The 23,441-nt window shown below is 36.5% G+C and overlaps 1 protein-coding gene across 1 annotated transcript in view; it reads right to left on the bottom strand.

The window, feature by feature from the left end:
* Positions 1–23,441, bottom strand: part of PLOD2 (procollagen-lysine, 2-oxoglutarate 5-dioxygenase 2) — a gene marked incomplete at its 5' end in the record, with an annotated part of 40,112 nt that overhangs the window by 8,358 nt on the left and 8,313 nt on the right. The window contains 9 exons of the mRNA XM_008939479.1: positions 1–135; positions 1,300–1,425; positions 2,715–2,819; positions 10,321–10,442; positions 11,936–12,061; positions 17,414–17,515; positions 19,980–20,077; positions 20,804–20,867; positions 22,890–23,002. The exon at positions 1–135 is cut by the window's left edge and continues 33 nt beyond it. Coding sequence (XP_008937727.1) covers positions 1–135; positions 1,300–1,425; positions 2,715–2,819; positions 10,321–10,442; positions 11,936–12,061; positions 17,414–17,515; positions 19,980–20,077; positions 20,804–20,867; positions 22,890–23,002 — 991 coding nt within the window. The remainder of the gene's footprint in view (positions 136–1,299; positions 1,426–2,714; positions 2,820–10,320; positions 10,443–11,935; positions 12,062–17,413; positions 17,516–19,979; positions 20,078–20,803; positions 20,868–22,889; positions 23,003–23,441) is intronic.

The raw sequence follows: 23,441 nt of genomic DNA, 5'->3' as shown, positions 1-23,441 counted from the left end.
CTGGCATTCCTGCAGAGAGCCATATCAGGATCCAACTTATCACGCATAAAGTAGTTCTTTTCTTTCATCTCTGATCTGAGAGTTTGCCCCTTAATTAAGTATATATTAGCCATATAAGGAATATTCCATACTCCTCTGTGAGAAAAAAAAATTAAAATAGTTTAAAGCCATGAAGATTCACTTGTTGCCTATGTATCAAAACAGCGTCCCTGTATTTGCTGACAAGAATAAGCAAGTTTTAAGAAAATTAAGCTGAAAGGTTCCCAAGACACTTGAAAAACTACAGCTGGACATTGTGGCCATCACAAACGTTGGCACAGGCAGTAGTTCAATTTTTATGAAGTACTGTTATAAAAAAAAAAAAAAAAGAGGGTTGAATTCTCTAATGAGCTTCAACTACAAATGTATTTCATGTTTCCATAGTTAAGGCAATCAGTCAAACTCTGTTATGATATTATTCTACACTACCAGATGGAGGAAGTAATGCTAAAACAGATTTTTAAAACTTCACTGAAGCTTCACACAGCTAGTCTGGCCTCCTCACACAAATATCTACGGACCACAGCAGGCCATGTGTTTATGTGAGTTGGGCCAATATCAACAAAAAAGCAATGCTGTCACAACACTCACTCTGCAGATTTTCTCTCTCCCAGCACCATGAGCACGTCTTTCAGTATGACTGAAAACGAGCCAGTCCTATTCAAGCAGTCAATCTGTTCCAGACCTTTTTATTCTTCCAGGGCAATGAAAATGCATCACCATATGGGAAAATCAGAACAACTTATATTGCATTCACTTAGGGGAAGGATAAACCCAAAAAGGCTATGTGACAAAATAATATCCTAAGGAGCTCTCAAGAAATATCTGACAATGTACAGGAAAAAACACGTGAAGAAATTATAGCTGTTCAGTTGATTAAAAATTTGCCCCCAAAAGATGAAGTAATTTGTTGAATGCCGTAAAATTTGTTTTGACTGGGATATAGAGTTTAGATTTGCTATTTGTTTGTCTTGCCACTTCCTATATTATGCGCTGCTGGAGTAACCAGACACCATCAGACAGATACTAGCAATGACTATGTCATTTACTAGTACTAGATCATTGTTAAACACTTTGCATGTTTATTTAAGCTGTGACTAGGAAAAAACAAATGCATTTTCTATGAAATCAAAAAAGCTGAAACACGTAAGTAGCCTAAGCTCTTCAGGAATAATACCATATTGCATATATATGCAAGAATATGTTGCTAATAACTGTCCTGAGTGCCTTGACTTTAAAAGTTAGCTTACAGTTACTTACACTCTGTTCCCTTGGACAATGTCAACATAATCTTCTGATCGAGCATAATAGCCATCTGGGCTCAAAGCACCCCAGAAATTGGACCAAAGCTTCCCATGACGAGTCACAAGCGGAGCAATTATCTTTCTGTGAAGTGACATATTGAATAAGAAAAACTGTTACACAGACTATGTGTCATACTGGCTTTACTCAGTTTGGAGTATAGCGTAGTTAGAATACCAATGGCTGTCAAATTTTGGAACAGCTGTTCTGAACTTAAGCTGGAAGAAACACCATTTAAACATTCACTACCCAGAAACAACAGCAGTGTAACAGAAGCAAAGACTTCTATAAATCTGAGGTGCCTTGATTTTCAGTCAAGCAAAAAAGAATACTGCCCAAAGCATAAGGACAGGAAGCATCACAAAGAGTCAAAAACATGGACAGAAAACAAACAAACAAAAACACCACACCAAAAACACACACAATGATACCTGGCGTACCCAAAACTTAACAGACACAAAAAGAGGAAATCTAAGTTGACCAGAACAGAAAGAATAAAATGGCACTTTGTTTCAGAGGATACCTACTGGTAGCTATATTTTGCAAAGCTTGTTTGTGGTACCTAGTGTACATGACTTTTAGGCACTTTCTGTAACAGTAAATATTACAAGGAATATAATGCAAAGGACTGGCAGCAACATCTTTATCTAATTTCCATCCCTTCTCACTAGGAGACCAAAACAGACCTTGATAATTTATCTTTCTGCAATACACCAGAGCTTGTCAAATTTGTTATGAACAGGCAAACACCAGCTACCTACCCACCATGACAATTTACAAACTGGTAGGAGTGAAGTGCACAGCATTAACAGCTGGCCCGCTCTGCTGAAAGCAGAGATGCTGCTGATAAAGTCACAGCTTTGTGTAACTTAAGAGATCACACTAACACAAGGAAAAGCTCGTCATTACAGCTGCTTCATCTCCTGTACCTTCCCACTATACTGTACCGTACCTATGATTTTAAAAGAACGTAATAATACTGCAATATCAGAGTAGTAACTTTCTGTGATAAGGACTTTCTGTCTGGTATTGTTTTGGGGTATTTTTTTAACACTTTGTGTGTGACTAACTTTAAAATCACTGTTCAGTTAAATCCTAATTCATTTCATAAAACCTGTTTACACCATACCATTCTCTTCAGATGAACTTTGAAGCACTTGAAACTCACATCAGGAACTGCTGTTTGACAGGAACAAAATGCTTTGTGAAATGTTGTCCTCTGGGACCGTTATGAACTATGGCAATTGAGTACCACATGTAAACAAAAAGATTTAACTCCGCAAGAACAGACAGCATCTTATTTTCTCTGGAGAGGCACCACAGAATCCTTTTAAGCTAGAGGAAACTCTATAAAATCAAGAGATATACTACACCTGTTCTGTTCTATCAGTATTCTTAAAGTTTTGGGGTTTGTCAACACAACATCTGCATCTATGCTGAAGTAATATTCACATACTTTATCCTGCCGACAAAGGTCCCTAAAAAGACAAAAAGGAACAATTAACTCACACATGTCCAGAAAAGATTCACAAATAACAATAACCACCTCAAAAAAATCTCAAAACCACAACCAAGCACTACTCATACATTGCATTAAAAGCCTTCTACAGTGTAATGTTGTAAAAGAAAAGTGTCTTTAGATTACAGTAGTATGATAAACTAAAAGATTTTAAAATATGGATCAGATACCTTATCTTCTTCTTTTAATAAACTAAGCATTCTCTAAACTTTACTAAGCTCAGTAAGAACTACTCTATATTGTCCTAATGGTAAATAGTGAAGGAAGGGAGGGCAAGAAAGCAAGCCACTAATTTTTATAGCTGGATGTCAATAAAATCAATTAATAGTGAAGAATAAGCTTATTAAATAAGCTTCTCTAGTAATCGCATATGGTTGTAACAGTCTTTGGGCAAAGATGCTACAGATGTGATCTGCTATTCTGAACACTAATTGAAACCTTATGAATAGTGCAAGACAAAAAGCATAACAAAATACACATTTATGGATGTTTTCCTTAGTCTTTTTGTGACCTACAAGAACAACACAGTTGGTAACCAGAACTATGAAACAATTGCACAGGTGGTGAATGAAAATTAGAAAAAGGAACTGAATTTGACCAATACACTATGTCTGTCAGCTGTGATTTTGACCTCAGAAGAATAAACCGTTTGCATAGATTTCCACACCTTCAAAAGAAAGGTTCTACCAAGCAGAAGACACATTCCACTATAAATATAAAGATACACAGACTACATTTGTATGTTTCTGGCAGGGTACACTTGTTAGGCCAAGAACCAGTATAGTGAATTCAGCTTTCCTGAATTTTTATTTGCAGCCAACAGAATAGTAGGAGACCATAGCAAATCAAATATACTTTTAGAAGAAGTGGAACCATTTCCTCAGGTCATACTACAAAAGCAGCATTCTATCATGCAGATGGTATTACTGTCTTTGCCTATTTTCCCCACTATTATTGACAGAACTTGCATTAATTCCATTGTAACAGCTTGAAACATTAAAATTATTTTACTTTTGTGTTTTGAAATGTCTATAAAACACTACTTTAGTTTATGTTCCACTTGATTTGGTTATTTGTGACTGTTTTCTGTGGAGGAAAAGATCTCAGTCACTTCAGAAAATCTGATAAACTGTGGATGTGACAGGCTACATACAAGTCAAGGAAACTACTGGCTTGACTTCCTGGCCCCTCCTCCTCCATTCCCCTCCAGTACCTACTGAAGCACCTCAGAGAGCATTCAGTCTGTCTCCTCCAAGAATTATTACTTAACACCTTTTGTGTCTTTGTGATCAAACTTTCTTCCTCTCAAAGGACTTTAGAGGTGTAACTTTGTTGGAATCACAATCACAAGTAGAGCTTTTTTATTCCGTACAAGTAAGCAATCCTTGCTCTTCAAACTTAACTACTGAAGGTGTAGTAAGATTTGAGGCAAATTTTTATGATACCAAAATGAGAGAAATGGTCTTCCCACTGCTGCTGAAGTCATCGTGTTTGGACACACATCTGTAGTTTAAATCTTTGGTCAGACTCTGTTTCTGCCTTAACTGACATCTCTTTCACTGACAGTTTTCTATCTTATGTATACATGGGTTTGACAGTAATTAAACAGCATTGTCTCACATAATTGCCCCAGTTAAAAACAGCAGGTTTTATTTTGGCCACAACACAGTCCAGTCTTTATGGCATTTTCCAGTAGCAGTCTATTCTGTTCAAAGCTTTACAAATACTGCACAAAACCCACAGGTAGTTTTATCGTTAGCGTAACTACAATTATTAATAGTAACCTGACTTTTATATTGCTCTTGACATGAGATGTTAAATTTCTTCCAAAAACATTCAGTTCCTTCATCCTCATTCTACTAATGAGGAAAAGAAACCTGAAAAACTAACAGACTTGGTGCCAGTCCAGGTTTCCAGTTAACACTGTCTAGCACTTCGCCCCAAAAGCAGATAAACCTTTTGCTGCTAACAAAAATATGAATGGAATTCATTCTTTTAATTATGAAAATGGGGAAAAAACCTGCAGAGATTTATATTTAGTTGTAAGCAAACATTATTATAAATTGGTTAAATAATTTCAAAGCATATAATCCTTCAACTTTTGCTCTTCTTTTTCCTCCTTTTTTTTTTCCTCCCTTTAAATCCAGAGCCAGAGAATTCTACTAAAAGGAGTTCAATGTGTTTAGTGCTGAAAATACTTCTGTTCTTCATTCAAATTGAAATTCAAAACACAAAATACTTAATTAAAACTTTAGGTCTAAGTCACACTTATTCAATCATCTACTGAGAACTCTTTGAAAAAATTACTGCGTTAAATAGTCTGGAAATTCAGTTGTAGTACAAATAACCTACAATATGAAATCTCTTAACTTCAACCTCTGTAACCAAAAGTATTAAATATATGTATTTATATTATATATATATACACAGACAGAAAAAGGCCAAAAATTAAGGCTACTATGCTGACCATACTTTAACTCATTTTTTTCCCCTATCATTTTCTATATAGCATTTAAGACTGGATCACCAATGTGCAAAACTTCATGTTTAAAGCATAATTCTTTCATTTCCAGATATAAGTCACTAGGTCAAACATGAAGTAGAGATTCTGCCTTTGCACTTTAAGGTCACTAACAAAAATCTCCACAAAACATTTCAGATACACAGAAAAAGAGCTGTAAAAATTTCTGCCAAAATTGATAAAGCAATCCTACTCTTAAGAAATCCATGCATCTTCTCTTCAGGCTGTCAATGTTTCCAAGTAGCTCTCCCAAGGAAATAAAAATAATCCTGGATATTCTCATGCTTTAAAATATTACCTTCTTAAAGTGTATGTTAATCTCTCCAGATGTAGAAATCCCAGGTTATATGCAAAGCTGTCATGCATATCCAGGTCACAGCAAGGAACAAGTGCAAAGTACTTTCTAGCAACACACATACTTATAGTAATGTAATTCCTAATCTAAATCCAATGGCTAAAACCTTTAATCTACTTATTTTGTACTCCACCTTGCTTATAAACTAAGACCAAATGTTGAAAAGAAAGCTGTATTTTTGTACCTAGTTTAAAGCCATTTGAGCATAGTGATTAAAAATTTAGTAGAAGATGAAGGGTTTTTTTGTTGCAAGTGTGAAGTGAACCTCAGCAGATCAGTTTAAAGTGTTTTGCAATCATAGAGATGTTTAATTTTGCTTAGAAACCATGAGCCCATCTGGAAGAGTGACATCATCTGAGAAAGGAAAGTCTCACTGCTCTTCTCTTCATCAGACTTTCCACTAGATATCCCAAGGGGCTAGTTGCTTATAGCAGTAATTCATATGGTCGACCCAATTTCTTTAGCACTGAGTCACTTTTTTTTTTTTTTTTTTGACATAGATTGAATTTGCAACATATGCATTTAGCATTTTCATACACCTCACATTTTGGAAATACAATTCGAAATGTGGACTGTGAGCCCAAAGGGAGAGCATTTATACCAGACCTCTCAAAGAAAAGGTGTCTCAGATAAAAGTCTGCAGCACCCACTGAAAGACTGGGTGATACTATCTGCCACTTAGGGTTACATTTTGAATCTCTCCAGATAGCCACAACACTATAAAGAAACACTATCACTCGTCACCAAAAACAAGCAAATGTAGCCACAAAAGAGATAAAGCACTAATGTTTAGTTTTGCATCTCAGGTTTAAGTATTGTTACCACAGTTAACACACCTGGAAGCTACTGAAATCAGGTATGGGTGGGAAAGCTGTTCTGCAACACTCAAAGTTCAAAATGTTCCTCTTTCATCTGAGGATGAAACACAAAGTGCTGAAGTGTTGAGGAGAAGCAGCTCGAGAAGATCCAAGTCTTCAACAGAAATCACTTGATGTTTGAGAGAGACAGATTTAATCCCTGCTCTTTCTTCAGCCACAGACAAGACACTTGTCCTACTTGAAGGACTGAAGAGGAGTCCTCCTGTGTCCATGTCATCGTTTATCAACACCAAATGGGAGCTCAGAGACAATGACTAAATATCCTCTTTAAAGAAACAGAAGAGACCCTAAATTCAGCTCAAAATTCAACAGTGAAGTCAATGAACTCTCCAATTGAATCTGATCTCTCTACTATTCTTCCTGAAACTTTTGAAAGGTTTCAATGTAAACTTTCATTAAAAAGTGCACATTCCCACTAGAAGATGAGGTAAATTGCAGTTTTAAAGTTTAGGAAAAATTCTAGCTCATTCTTTTTGTTAATGTTTTTAAGGGAGTTAAAAAACAGCCCCTCAGAAAAGAAACCCTGAAGTCTCTAAGCAGTGAGGGGAAAAAAGATTATGGAAAATAGGCTTTTTTTAACTAAAACCTCATCAAAATGAGGGAGATAAATTCCCATATTTTGCTACTTTGTCACTGCTTGAACATATTTCATCTGGTTACTTTACATTTTCTGTCATCATTTCAGCTGGCTGAAAACAAGGCAAAACTACAAGCAAGTTTTTTCTTAGAGAAAAAAGAACCAACTGTTAAGAGTGCTAATATATTCCTTGTAGACAAAGATATAAAAAAAAAAAACCAAACATGGAAATTCTATTTCATTTTCAAGCCATGTACACTCAGAGAAAATGCTCAGACAACATGCAGCTAAACTTTCCTTCTCTTGATTCTGTTTATCTCCCTTTTTAATCTGTTTCAGCCCCAAATAAAGCAAGCTGTGCACTCCTGTTTGCCAGTGCTGTTGAACTGTAAGAAGTTTTTGCTGACTGCACAATTTTGGGTCCTTGCCAACACCTACTCAACTTTCATAAGCATAGGTGAAGGCTTTCTATGTCAAGAAGCAGCAAGAAAGTAAATGCATTGACTATTCTTTATTATATGAATGAGAAAAGCAGGCGAGTTTGCTGCATGGTTATGGGTGAATTTAAAAAAATGTTATTTTCTCACATTTACATTAACATAAGAGTCTCATTTACTGAGAACGTCATTGTGATTTTTCATCACTTTTTACTGAGCCAAAAAGAGGGTGAGGGGAGAGATAACTATAAAACTAACCCAACTCCATTATATGCTTAAAAGTACTCTGTTGAAAACAAACCAGACCTTCCATGCTTAAATTCTCTCTCTCTGTATTAATTGAAGCTTGTTTTGCTGCTTTCGATAAATAGTCTTGTGTGAAACGTAGAAATAACAAGACCAAATTAATTCTTGATGTACAGGATGATGACAGGAAGATAATAAAATCAGCTAATTTGGAAAAAGAGAGAAAATGTTTCAGGCAGATGGAACAAAAATATCAGCCAATAATGCAAACAGAGGCAGGAGAAAATGAATCAGAAAACTGAATATATCAATCTCTGGAACTCAAACCATTAAAAATGTTCGAAGATTCACGCTTTTCATGGTATTCCCATTGCAGCATTAGCAAGAAACAAATGGGGCTATTATGCTGGAAGCCAGCTGAAGGGTTGAAAGCAAATAATTTTTTATAGTAACTGCCTAATATCCTCCACTTCTGAGCTACATTTTTTCGAGGCAAGGTGAAATGCAGTTGATCTAGAGAAGTTGGTGATGTTCACAAGGGCAGCCAAGCAGACCAGGAGTGCAAAGGAAGCAGCAGATGCACTGAACCTGTTTCAGTCAAACTGAAAAGAGAGATCAAATTATATCTACATTGTTCACACAAAAGATCCTACTACCAACACTCATATCTTCTGCCTGATTCAATATTTTGGCATGATCTCTCATTCTCCATACCTCATACTTCATGGTTTCTTCTATATGCTATGTATCTCTTTAGGATGGAACCTTTATTAGAGAGGGCTTTTCAAAGCAGGAGCTTAAATTATATTCAGACAATAGATAACACACCACAGTATAGTGTGTCCTATGGTGCATATCACAAGTATGATTATCTTCCTAATTATGTAACAGGATTTGAAATTATTTTTTGCAAATATACATTTCAATTACTACTCTTTATCCACAGATCAAGCAAAGGCCATATATCCCAACAAAACTGTCACATTGTAAGTCAGTAAGTTCTATCAAAAGATAACAGGTCTAAAGAACTTTGGGTGAGATTTAGCAACAATGTAGAAATGGATGACAGTAAAGATTTTGTTTTATGCTGTCTATACAAGCAGGAAAAGGCAACTCCAGAAATTCCACCTCAGTTACACAGAACACACACTACTTCAAAAAGTTTACAAACATGGCACATTTGTTTCAGAGACTACTAGGAAAAAAAAAAAAAAAGATTTATTTATAAATGTGAATAGCTGCTTACACTAATGCTGGACATCTGCAGCATTTCCTAGAAAGGCTATGGGAGAGGCCTGGACCTCAGCCAAATATCTGTTTCCTAGGGGCTTCAGCACAACAAAACCTCATTCAAATAAATTTCCAAGAATACCAGAGACTCAAGACAAGACCTTCATTCTTTCAGTTGATGCCATGAACACCCTATGTCATGCTCTTAACCTCTGAATATAAAAGAAGAGAGTTTTTTTTATATTAATTTCTCTGCTCTGATACTCATGGAAGACCTTTGAGAAAAGAGTGGAGGAATTAGGTGAGAATGAAGCTTGCTCAAGAGCCACAGAGAGGCCTTGATGGGATGCTGGTCTGTAAAACTCCATAAGTTGACTGATGGACATACTGGGAAAGCCATGAGCAACTCTGTGGTCGTAGCCAGTGCCACTAAAGAGACCCCTTGACACACATGGCTGACACAGGATACATACTCCCAAAGTTCAGATTTAGGCCTGGCAAGACCTGGATTTAAAAGCTGAAGATTTAGATTCCCTAGCAAGAACAAAAGGGAAAAAGCAAAAAAAAAACTCCAAACAACAATAACAAAAAAAAACCCTACAACAACATCAAGGAGGTACCTCTGTTCTGTGAAATCACTCTGTGGTAAGTCAGCCTGAGAAAGTTTTGGATAGAAAAAATAAAGCCAAATACATTTTTGGAAGATACATTTGAGTCAGACTTTCTATTTACATTTGCATCTGCTTCCACTACCTTTAAATACTACCACATATAATTTTCTGCACAAACTTAAATAAAAAGTTTGTTGTATCATACCATCTATTTTATATCTAAATCATTTTTTTTTTAAATATTTGAACTTTACAGTTTGTGCTCATCCTGTTTTAATGTATACTTGTTTAACTATAATGTAAAAATAATCTGACATTTCTTACTGCTTTGTTTATAGCTTCATTACAAGATGACAGATTACCAAAGCAGTCCAAATCAGAGCTGTTCTCACAATGACCAACAGCTTTTTATATTACACAGAAACCATAAAATCCTTCAACAATTCATGTCTTAGATCTAGATCTTGTTCTACACAAAAGCTCCCACTTCTATATCTTAAGATGTAAGGTTGTTAGTGTTTAAGATGCAAAATAACATACATAAAAGAAAAAAAAAAATTGTTAGTGTATCCACCATTATAATAGATTTATAAACTAAAATTTACATTCCCATGTTCCGGGCTTCCGCTTGACTCAGATTTTCTTCAGGTCCAACAATTTTTATATTTCTGATAATGTTCTTGGCTTTCTCCCAGAATTTCTTGATGTGCTTTTCATGGTAAACTTCCTGTAATCATGTTAACACACAGTGAATGAAAAGTACAAGTTGCTCTGAAATCAGAAACAGTGTCCAAAAACACACTGTATTCTGTCCTAAACAAACAGATGGCAAACAGTATTTTAAGATATTCCAGTATATCTGTAATCAAAATGAAGCTCTTCTGTCCAAAATTTTAATGAAAGAGTCCAACACATCAGGAACATAAATAAAAGCTGTATGATGCAGCCAGTGATGCACAATTCACAGATTATTTCGGCAGTACTTTTTTTAGGATATTTATTTTATGATCTCCCATCTACAACCTCGGTGGCACAGAGGAGTTTTAGGCCACTCCAGAATGGCCTTAGAGAAGGAGCTGTCATCTGCACCCGGGTGGACAGTCACAGCCATTGTTTCTTTAAAATGTAGTCACAGTGATTATTTCTTTAATTTCAAATTACCCTACCTCTAATTTAAGAGATCTCAGCTGCATGCAAATCTCCCAACCCAGTGCCCTCATTTGTAGCTTTTTGCATATTATGGCTGACATTAGATTAATTAAAATATCAGGTAGTGTTTTCCCCTCCTCTCTATGATCAAAAAGCTATCAAGTTTTTTCTATTCATTTCAAATACCATAGGACTTCTTGCTGAAGCAATGAAACCTATGCACACAATTCCTGTGTGTATATCACATTTATAACTTTGAGATCCCCTTACAAAAGGACACTGCTCTTCTGAGCTGTACTTCTATTACTCAGGCCTGTTGTGGTATGATATCAACAGTAAAGCATGCAAATTGAAAAAGGGCAGAATTTTATTTTCCTCTCACTTCTCTTTGAGACTCCTTTTTTTCAAAAGACTTACACACATTTGTCACCTCACTCATGAAAGTAATACAGTACTGAAGTCACTGGTATCAGTATCAGCAACACCAGATCATTAAGTAATTGGCTTTTGCTATTCAAAAAACACTCAAAAAAGCAACTTACCTGTATGGCCATTCAAAATACACCTGGATACACCAGTCTTTCCCATGGCACCCAGCAGGAGTACCAAGAGCAACATAAATGCACTGGGGTATCAGCAAGATGAAAAGCAAATCCAATGTCAACTACTGGATAAAAGCTATTAATAACATAACTTGTGGTCAGTCCTTCAGTGGTCAAGCAGCTGGCCTAGATGACCATTGTAGGTCCCTTTCAACTGGAACTATTCTACCCTTCCCTATTGTTTTATGTCAATCAGTACTTCTCCCAGAAGCATAAATTTTAAAATAAAATGGTTTTCATTAGTAAAAGTGAAAGAACTGAAGCAGTTTTTTTTTCATGCTTCAGTAAGCATTGCCACAATTTAATTTGTGTATTTTTTCCACTTCTGCATACTAGATTCTGAAATAGTATCTCTTCTGATACAGTTTAACTATGTACATATACAGAATCCATATACTCCCTCACATTGCTTTCATTCCTACCATAATTTCCAAAAATGAAGCTTTGCATATCAGTAAACCATACTTACATTATTATGAATGAATATGCTGAGTGTCTCCTTCGGGTAGTCCAGAGTCAATAGTCTGTCCAGAAATTTAGGCAGAAAAGGAGTGGGTTGTTCAATGAAAACACCAATTGTTACTCTTGGATATTCCTAAGGAAAAAAAAAAAAAAAAAAAATTTGACACAATAAGATGCCTCCTTTCTAAGATTAGTTACATTAAAAAAGTAACTAATAAGGAAATGCGCTAAAGGAGAGATAATGGATTTAGTATTGCTAGAAACTATGAATTCCAGTAACAGAAACAGGAAGTAGAAAATAAGGTATTGCAATTTTTAAAATTTTTTACTTAAAAAAATAAACCATCAAAAAAGATTACTTAAGGAAATACACCCAGAACTGCATTGCAAATGCATTTTTTGCAAATAACATGGATATGTATGTAACCTTTACAAGAACACAGAGAAGCCCAGTTTAAGACAAAGAATAAATACCACTAAAATATTTTACTCATCTGTACTTTAAGCCAAAAACTGCAATAACATTCCATACACTTACATGCACTATTTCTCCCTGACCATTTTAAGCGGCCTCTGCATTACTTCCCTTCTCACTCATTTTATCAAGACCTTTGATGAACTAACTAGAGATTCTCCCCTTGCACTAAAGATACTGAAGTTTTATCCAACTTATTTTAATGTGAATTCAGATCTTCTGAAGAGTACTATTAATTCCTGGGCTTGTATATGCTTGATAAAGAGATCACAGACTCTAAAACAAACCTAGATGGCACTGTGAAGTATTCCTAAAATATACTACTGCATTAGTGAATCAAAGAAATTTAACCTTCAAAGGTTAAATTATCTTACACAAGAAAGGTCCTGATTAAAAAAAAATTCTCCACCTCTAAAAGAGGAAAGTAATATAAATGTCTGACCCACTACAAGGCTCAGAGCGAAACCTTATACAAGCATAGAAGTCTGCAAGTTAGCTTTTCTTAAGTAAGCCAACATCTACTTGAAAAGCATCTGGATAAATCATCAGTGCAAGCTGAGATTTTACAGTGTCACTGTCTACATCTGAAATCCAGAAACATACTGTCAGCTGCTCCAGATAAGAAACATGAGGCACCACTGTTTACCCTGAGTACCTCCTGGTCACAACTTCATCTTCCAACCTAATATATACTCATGCAGACATCCTAAGAACTTCAAAACAGCTAATGAAGACAACTGCACTAATATCTTGAAAAAAGCAAGCGTGACAGTCTCTGGCAACAACTCCATGGAGGCTGGTGTCGTGGTGCCAAATATCCCTGATTGTGAGTGATGAGGGTAACCACGTGTGCCATCAGGCTAAGCTGAACATGCGCATGAGCTACCAACAGTAGGGCTGCTGCAACAATTTATTTGGCATATTTCTTCAATTCTAACCTATTTCCTCACTAGAAGCAGGCTCAGGATGGATTTGGAAAGGTTATACAGACAATCAGGAGTTATTAACACTCTGTCAGTACACCGAAGTGTGAACCGCTTGGCTCTACATTAAAATCCTAGGAACATGACTGAGGCAAGATAATGTTTAAAAAATTGAGAGTAAAAACACCTGCAAACTTGCTGCAAGAGTTCTCAAAAGCAGAGAGTTCTCTGATGCATCTCCTCAAAACATAAGGTTAATAACTTAGACTCTGGTTCATCAAGCTATAAAGAGTTGTCACTGCATAATTTGAATCTAGGTCACAATGAACAATTTTAATATATCAAGTAAGAAATTTTGTTTCTTCCCAGTTGTGCCCCAGGAAAAAAAAAAAGAAAAAAACAACTTCATAAATACCCTATCTCCATCAGGATGTTAACATCTCTGAACAGATTTTCCCATTTTAGCTGAAGTCACACATTTGCCATTTCGAAGTTTACTTTTTCAGAAGCAGTCGTTAAGCATATGACAATGTTTGGAAGAAATACAGGACAATGCCTTGGGATGACTACACAGAGCAAAGTCCAGGAATCCTTGCCACAAGAGGCACCAATGAAGTGAGAGGATGAGTGAGGTAATCTTTTCCACCTGGACTTGGAGATCTCCACACCCATAACAAACTTTAGAATTTAAGATGTATCTCTAGAAAGACTACAGAATCATAGAATGTATTGGGTTGGAAGGGACCTCCAAAGGTCATCTAGTCCAGCCACCCTGCAATAAGCATCTCCAACTAGGTCATGCTGCTCAAAGCCTCATCAAGCCTGACCTTGAATGTCTCCATGGATGGGGCCTCCACCACATCTCTGGGCAACCTATTCCAGTGATCTGCAATTACCCTCATATTAATTTTGTTGTCCAATTAAATTTTTTTTTTTTTTTTGTTAAAATGTAAAGTGGCAAAAAAAGTACAGTTATTGAGTCAGGGTACATTCTTCAACTTATTTTTTGCCCTGTTTTGATCTGGGCAGGTAGCTAATTTGAGGGTGTCACAGGCTGCTGACATCAGAAAAAAGTAGTTACTGAGTGTTTCCACACCTCAGCCATGATCAGAGCACAGGAGGTCCTTCAGTCCTACTGAGCAAAATACTGAGCACATGGCTCTCAGTTCCTTCACAGGTAAGCCCAAAGCTCCACAGCCTGACCTACACAACCAACAGCAATGCTTCCACCCACCTCTGCCATGCACACACCTCCCCTGACTTTCAGAAGGAAGGGCATCTCTATGGCCATGATGGAAAGCATGGAAAGATTATTTCAGTTTCTTGTTGTACAGTGGAAGTTACCTGGTTTGTACTACTAAAGTCAAGATCCGTAGGTAAGCCCAGTCCAAAACTTTGAAACCACAACACCTAAGATCATCGAGACCCATTCATGCTAGAATTTCTTTAGAGGGACTCAAAGTCCAAAACACGGTTGGTATCAAAAAATATGATTCTCTACTTGCTTATGAAAAGAGCAACCAAAATCCTCAGAAGATGCGAGTCTATCAATGCAGAAAGTTAAATAAAACAATATGAGAAGAATGATTAGAGACACAGAGCTGGTATTGCTCTTTTCTCTGAAGATTTTTTTTTTGTTAAGTAGCAACCAGCCAGGCCTGAACAGAAAGCAAGTTCAGAAGATGAAGTACTGCTTTGTACTTAGAAACATCTGAAGTAAATAATTCCACTGAGGCCAAAGAAAAGTCTCCTTATTTCTGCTGGCAAAAGTGAGTGCGGTATGAAGTCCAACGAATGAATTACAGTAAGGAAGACACATTCCAAGCAGATGTACATAAACTATAGGAAACTGTCCAGTAAACTATCCAAGTTACTCCCTATTACTGGTTTTAAGATTTAACTGCTTGCCAACCACATTTTAATTAGTAACACCTTCAGAAAAAACAGACAACTTCCTTTCCTCAAATAAACTACGTTGCAAACGCTATTTCGGAAAAACATCATTTGAATGTTGTATCTTAAAAGCAAAAATGAAATTTAAAAAATATGTTAAAAAGAATTTGAAAGTTACTTGAATTCCAGCAATGACTTTTAAAATTTATATTTCATCCCATAATAGACTTATTGCCTAAATTCTTTCACTTTGTTGTTTCATTACAAATGTAAGAAGCCACCACTTCCTTCATGCTATCCTCAACATGACCTTCCAAGACTTGTGCTCATTCAAATCTTCAATAAAGAAAAACAAAACAGCTGCTGGAAACACCCTGTTAAAAAAAAAAAACATTCTCATTGTTCTTAAGTACAAGCTTTATATTTCCACATGGTAGATCTTAGTATTTACCCTGCCTAAAAATTACTGAGTACAAGCTGAAATATTCATAAAGACACTAGAGACATGATGTTTGGAGCCAAAAAGCCAAAATAAGTTCCCAAATACTGGAGATACACACACTTGCCATGTGTGAGTGCATGTTCATCGTAGGAGAATTCTGAACACTGAACTGATATTCAATCTCAATTACATCAGATTCATTCTACAGAAACACATTTCCATATACAATGCAGACATCTGTTATTATCCTTTACAAGGTGTCTACATTTAGCCTGTACACAGGGCTAAACTAAAGCAGTTGCTCTATCACCCGATGATCCCTCCCCAGAAGAAAAGAGGGTTTGGGAAAAGGAGAGGAGACCCGCAGGTTGAGATGAAAACAGATTTAATGAAACAGCCAAACTAATACCAGTGCCAATATGAATTAAACAAAGTTATACTCAGCCCAGCGACTCTATGATGGTCACAATAAATAGGAGAGCAGTGCTCACGAACAGAACAGTAAGCTAAGGCCTCCAGGGATGGGGAGAAGCACCACCTGGCACTGGTGAGGCCACAGCTTGAGCACTGTGTTCAGTTCTGAGCACCACAGAATAAGAACCACATTGAGGTGCTACAGCAGGTCCCGAGAAGGACAGTGAAGCTGGGGAAGGGTCTGGGGAACATGTCTTACAAGGAGTGGGGTTGTTTAGTCTGGAGAAGAGGAGACTGAGGGGAGACCTTATTGCTCTCTACAACTACCTGAAAGGAGGCTGTAGTGAGGCAGGGGTTGGTCTGTTCTCCCAAGTAACTAGCGACAGGATGAGAGGAAATAGGCTTAAGTTGTACCAGGGGAGGTTTAAATTGGACATTAGGAAGAATTTCTCTCCTGAAAGAGCGGTGAGACATTGGAACAGGCTGCCCAGGTAGGTGGTAGTCACCATCCCCGGAGAAATTCAAAAAACATGTAGACATGGTACTTCAGGACACGGTTTAGTGGTCATTGTAGTGTTGGGTGGACAGTTAGACTTGATGATCTCAGACATCTTTTCCAACCTTACTGATCCTATGATTCTAAGCAGAAGGAAAAGAAAGCATAGGACTAGGGGAAGACCAAGCAGAAACCTCCACCCTGTCCTCAGCAAACTTCCCCCTTTATACTGAGCATGATGTTTATGGGCTGGGATACCCCTTGAGCCAGCTTGGGGCAGCTGCCCTGGCTGACTCCAAACTGCTAATGACCTGCAGACCACAGCTGGACTGTGAATCTGTCCCAGCAAAACCAGGACACAAGGTAAAGCAGTTTTGACTATTTATCGCTCATAAAACAGTAACTCTCTATTAACCTCTATTTGTTACTGAAATTGTTAAACTAATGTGTATCAAGTTTTTTATGTAGGTCTGGAGTTAAAAACCTGAAATACCTGAAGGGCTCTTCTACCTCCCTAAAAATTCTGTTCACTGGAATCTTTCTTACACAATTCAAAAATGATTAATTCTCTCTCAGTTAACAGAGGTAAGGATCTGGAGGCCTTTTGGGGATAGAATCATTCCCAGTAATATGGGGGAAAACCTGTATTAAAATGCATGCAGAAAAACATTTATAAAATTATTAATTTTTCCAACAAATCAAAATCCCATTTTAACAGTTTGATATACCAGAAAAAGCACCCTGTGGTGTCTAGAAAACATTGCAGACTGAAGCCACTTTACCTCAGAAATCACTACACACCTACCAACTGCATTCATTGTTGTAGTGCAAAATATTCTTACCGTTACTGTTGACAGGTCTAGTAAGTCTAAATCACAAATACTGCAACCAGTTTCCCGTGTCCAAGCATTAGGAATATAGTTTCCCAAATAATTCAAGTGAATCTGGTAAATAAATGAGCAATTCAGTTTAATAGAAGGTGCATGCAAATGGTGATTTATATCTTTTAAAGAATTCAGGCTTACTCTTTGAATCTCTTATACCTAATGGCAATTAGCTGTCTTTTTTTTTTTCATTTTAAGAGTAAAACAAAATAACAAACATACAGAAGTTGCCAGTAAAAACTTTTTTTTTCCTTTTCATTCATAAAACCTATCATCAACAATTATTGCTTCAGTTACACCAAAAATTTGTATATCAACTACCAGTTAAATGCTTGTACGATTTCCAAGACACAGACTATAGATTGTTCAGCTCACAAAAACTCCTAATTATCTGATTTCAAGGTAAAAATAAAAAAATACACTTCAATTATTTTACCAAATCTGAAAATTATCATCACTTTACACAAAACACAAAGGGTGACCATGTGGAAAACACAGAAAAGATAGATGCCCAGGATGATGTGTTTTTGACAAGCTATGCAAAGATCAGAAGCCAGCCCGGGGGATACATTTTAAAGCTGCATCTAGCTTACTGACATACTTTGAATTAGCACTGAACAAAATATGTACTTTTCCTGTTGATGGGCTGCCCTGTCCTCTTGGATTCCACAGGAAGTTTGTGCAGATCTTCACTCTCACCTACTGCCATTTGCAATGGTTACAGGATCTTTCATGCTGGGGAAAATCTGCCTCAGAGAAGACTGCTATTCATTTCTGCTCTACTGGCCTCACAGAAAAACTGGAAGGATAGAATATTATTTTGCATAGAAAACACATTCCAGTCCAATACTCAGTCTGCATTGTATCATGTTTTGGTGTTTGTTCATGCATATTGAAAGTCATTCTAGACAGATTTATAAATAGACTTGCTTGAATTTAATTTCAGATATGAATAACAACGTCTAAAAAAAGTATATTTCACAAAAAAGTCATTACACTTGAGGGAATTAAAAAAATACTACGTCAGGATGTCAGGGCAATCTGGTGTTCATTTCAAAGAACTGTCCCTGACCAATCCTACTAAAATAAATTAAATACAAAACAGAAGGGCCTTATATACAAAAAAACAATTTTACTATTTGGAATTAATTCTGGGAATTACTTTTATGTTAGCTTATTTACTAACTAGGGAAAGCTTTTTCCAATTCTATTATACTATTGTACTCTTAATTCCATTCTGTGTTTAAAAGAAGAATCACACATTGATGAAGTGATATATAACATGAGTTTCCTCTTCGTTTTTAAAACTAAGTGCAGGGATTGAGTAAAATGTAGCAAAACTCATGGACTAATATAAGGAGTTCCAACCTAAACTGCTCACTCAGTTGTGAAATAGAGTACCTTTGTTTTGATTGGCAAAGTGCCAACAAAGCCAGCCATGAGACATAACTTAGGGATTTCGCTGAGGCAAAAGTAACTGTAGCAACATGCAAGAAATTGGTCCGATATTTCCCCACTACTGAGTAGTTCTAAGCCAAACAGGTAACAGCATCATAACATCCACCAATTCCAAAAATGAAACACAGTGCAAAAACTAAGAAGCATCAGTTACTGGTGTTTCCATGTGTTTCAAACTTTATCTCATTCTCCTGTGAGGTATTTTTTTGATATAGGGAGCTCCAGTAAGGAACACACATTCAGAAGAACTCAGAAAGTAACTATGCCAAATTCTTCAGTCAAGTGAGCCTAAAAATCAAAACACTTTTACACTTCTTTGCTATATAACAAAAAACTGAAACTTGCAACTACCATATGCCCAAAATGTAGCAGTTTCTCCCAAAGAAAGTGTGTCAGGTTCTGTGAAAGTGTTAGGCTCTGCACTACTGAATCCTTACACACAGGCAGAATGTCCCAAGCAGACAGTTCACAGGGCAGATAGTGCTCTACCATGAACCCAAAGCCCATGAGCCTTGGGTGCATTGCAGGCAGTGATCAATGAGACTGAAAATGCAACAAGAGCCAGCTCTGTTGCATCTGTCCACCACACACCGACTTACACAACATAAATATATTTTTTGTATATGTGTATACCAAGGTCTGTGGCAGGATTAGATAGGTTACTGTTTTGTACCCTCGTCTGTGACTCTTGTTTAGAATTTTCTCCCTCTGAAAACTTCCTCTTCTGATTACTGTTTAATAACAAGAGAGACATTCTGAGCTAGCTTCAAGAACTGTTTTGTGATAGTGAGTAAATTAACCTAGTCTTACTCTCTTCTAATTGTTCCCATGCTACAATGAATTTTGAAGCAGAATTAGTTGTTTCAGCAGCGATACCAAGTTACAGTGACAGCAAAAGAACATGTTGGAGAGGGCAATTAGAATTGTTTTTTTACCCTTGCAATGCTTACTAACATTAATTGGAAACAAGCAGTGGTGGTGTGACTGTTTTAGAGACAAAAACAGTGCTAGAAGAGTCTATTAAAACTGCTGTCTTTGCACAAAAAATAAGAACACAGTCACTCACTTTTGTTGGACCATTTCCATGAACAGTGACAGGTAACGTGTCATAAACTGAATTTCTTGCTCTTACTTTTCCTTCTTCAAATTTCAAAAGGACTTCATCTGCAAATCAACAAAGATTGTACAGTAATAACAGTTTATGAAGAAAAGCTAAAATTTCAGAGTTCTTTAAGTCTTTGCTGATACAATATATCTTGCTGTTGCTATCCCTGTCAATGTTACTTATTTGGAACCTTTTGTTCATTTTTTAAACTAGTTCTTGAATTCTAAGCTCTTTAGGCTAAATGAAGTTACACCAAAACTTCAGAGTTTGCCATCAACAGCCTTCAATATCTGAATAAAATATGCTTTAGAAATAAAACTTTGTGCAAATTGCTGTTTACAGAGAAAGCTTAATTATTTCAGATACAATCTGACTATAAAAAAGTTGTTCTGTAATCAGTTGAATAAAGGAAAATCTACATTATTTCACATTCCATTTCTTTATGTACAGCCGTTTGCTTAGGAACATCTAAAATGCAGTTTTAATTACCAATCTTACTCCTGTAGTTTGTGAAAGACAGAAAGAAAAAATGGTTCTTAACTTTCTGCTTATTACTAACTTCATTTACTGAAAACTATTTTTTTTTATTTTAAACCAAATAGTTTATCAGTGGGAAAAATCAACTATCAGTAAACCCAGGAGACCTGTAACTAATCTGGTAGCCAGGTTTACCCATCTACATATTTCTTTAAAACAAAGATAAATTCAGAGAACAATATTCATGGTTAAGCAAAGAACGTGTTCATAATAGTTAATAAAACTCAACATACAAATCATATACTTACCAACAGCTCCATTTAAGGTCTGGAAAATTGTACATTTGTGGTCCAAAGTAATGTTAATGTGTTCCTGAAATAAAAGTACCGAAGATGTTGAGGCATTTTGAAAGCCAATGTTTATGATAATGCAGCTATACTGCAGTGACAACAAGTAATCAGACAAAACTATTCTACATATTCGACTCTTAGATATAATTCTTAATTTTATACTGTCAAGTGTTATGTAGCTGCATAGCAATCAGTTTTAAGTATGCAAAAACATTATGCAAGTTGAAGGATAAATGTCATAACTTTCCGAAGAAACAATCTGGCAGTGTAAGCCACAGAACTTGTGTCTTTTCTTAAAAAAAAAAACAAAAAAACAAAAAAAAACAAAAAAAAAACCAAAAAAAAAAAACCCACTCGTCAAACAGTGTGCTTCACAGTCTCAAAAATACAAAAGCCAAACTTAAGTATCGTGTCAGAATAGAAAACACCAGTGGTTTTAAAACAGGTTCCTATTGTATTATTAATCTTATCTAGATTCTTATTTAAAGTACCGTGTTTTGAAGTTTTAACACGTTGATCTACGTACATAACCTTTAAAAGACACTTAAAAACCCTTATACAAATAACAACCTGTTTTGATCTTCCAAGATTTTGTTACATATTTTACAGCACTGGACATTACCCTACAGAGAATTAGTGCTAATGTACACCACAGTATCCCAAGCTAAGTGCCACAGAGGCATTTTGATTAACAATACCATAGTGTACTGTGCAGAGGCGTATATTTCTTGTCCAGAAGACAATCTGTTTAGACAGCTAATTATGCTATTTCTGACTTTGGTGCAGAGTCAGCTTTAACATCTCTACACCCTGTCCTTTCAGTTGTATATCTAGCATCTGACTTAACTTACATAAAATCAATTCACACATTAAGGGCTTGAAGGAATGTCCTGTGAGGAGCAGCTAAGGACTATGGGTTTGCCTAGTTTGGAGAACAGGAGGCTGAGGGGTGACCTCACTGCTCTCTACAGCTTCCTGAGGAGGGGATGTGAGGAGGGAGGTGCTGATTTCTTCCCCATGGTATCCAACAAAGAGATGTGTGAGAATGGTTCAAAGCTGCACAAGGGGAGTCTTAGACTAGACATTAGGAACCATTTATTCAGCAAGAGGGTGGTCAAACACTGGAACACATTTCCTAGAGAGGTGGTTGATGCGTGAAGACTGTCAAGTGTTTAAGAGGCACTTGGGCAATCATGCTTTAACTTTTGGTCAGCCCATATCGGTCAAGTAGTTGAACTCAATGAACATTGTAGGTTCCTTTCAACTGAAATATCCTATTCAGTTTCTGTACCTGTACCCAAACACGCCTGATGTTTCAGGTACAACTTAATGGAAAAATGTACATGTATTTCAAAACTTCACATGTACTTTAAGTATATAAATGCTCAAAATCAACCTCAAAATCCTGCAGTATAAGTTTTTAAAAGTCTTTTTGCATAAATACATTGTTAAATCCCCTTATCCTTTTTTCCAGCATCAGGGCCTTGCCTCCAACATCTGTCATGCTTTAATGCTGCTACTCAGCAGAGAACTTTGTTAAGCTAGGGTACGGACACGTCTTCACCATAAACTTATGATGCAGCTTTATTGAATGTATCTGCACAAAAAGCTGAAGAGTCAAAGGCAGCTGCAGGCAGGATCTGAAATGGCAGCAAGCCAAAATATAAAACACTGCATCAGCAAGTAGTTCATTGACATGCTGGAAAAATGCCACATTCTCCAACTGTCAAACTGCCAAGTACATGGGACCCTCATTGAGATGAATGTGACCGATCGTATACCTCTGAGCTATTAGTTCTAACAACAAAACACAACCTGCCTGGATCTGCAAGCAGCCCAAAACAATAGATCAAGTTATGACCTTTTGGAAGCCTGTTCATCACTTCAACAGTAGGAATATCCAGAGAACAAACCCAACTGTCAAAATGGCACTCAGGAATAAAGAGACATCATTCCTTTAATTTTATTTTTATCTCATGACATTTTATGAGGAGCAACATGTTATTTCAAGCAGAAAGAAATGAGAAAGCCAGTTACTACCTACCCTTGCCAGTGGGTCAACATAGATTTTGGTGTAAAACAGCTGGTCATCATCATTGTCCTGCAGATTCCATTGCTGCACAATACGATTTATATATGGAGCATAACCAATAAATCCTGCAACATCACACATAAGTTATTTCCATAACAGGAACTACTCTACCACTGCTGTACACCAGTCAGGGACTTCATTCTGACTGTCTGGTGCCAGCAAAGGAAAAGTATGAAATTCATACAACTTGGCTCAAAATCCAGTTTTCTTCCTATGCTATGTACTAGTTCTGTTTCAAAGGGTTCATAATCAAGGATTATTTTTTATACTAATGCTATTTTAAAGGAAAAAATAGGAAACTGAGATCTGTTTAGGACAGTCCTGAGAACTCCAAAGCATGATATTAGACTACTGTTCCTAAGAAGCCCATCTGTGGAAAAGGTTTCATTTTCATTAATCACTTCTTTGCTGGCAGAGAAACCTGAATTTAATACAGCCAGAACTACAAAGATAATTCAACTCAAAACTGATATCTTGTTAAGTTTAAGCCAAAACAAACAAAAA

The sequence above is a fragment of the Merops nubicus genome, unplaced genomic scaffold (assembly GCF_000691845.1).
Source record: "Merops nubicus isolate BGI_N331 unplaced genomic scaffold, ASM69184v1 scaffold1084, whole genome shotgun sequence".
Classification (NCBI taxonomy): Eukaryota; Metazoa; Chordata; class Aves; order Coraciiformes; family Meropidae; genus Merops; species Merops nubicus.
This window is presented reverse-complemented; position numbering and strand designations above follow the sequence as displayed.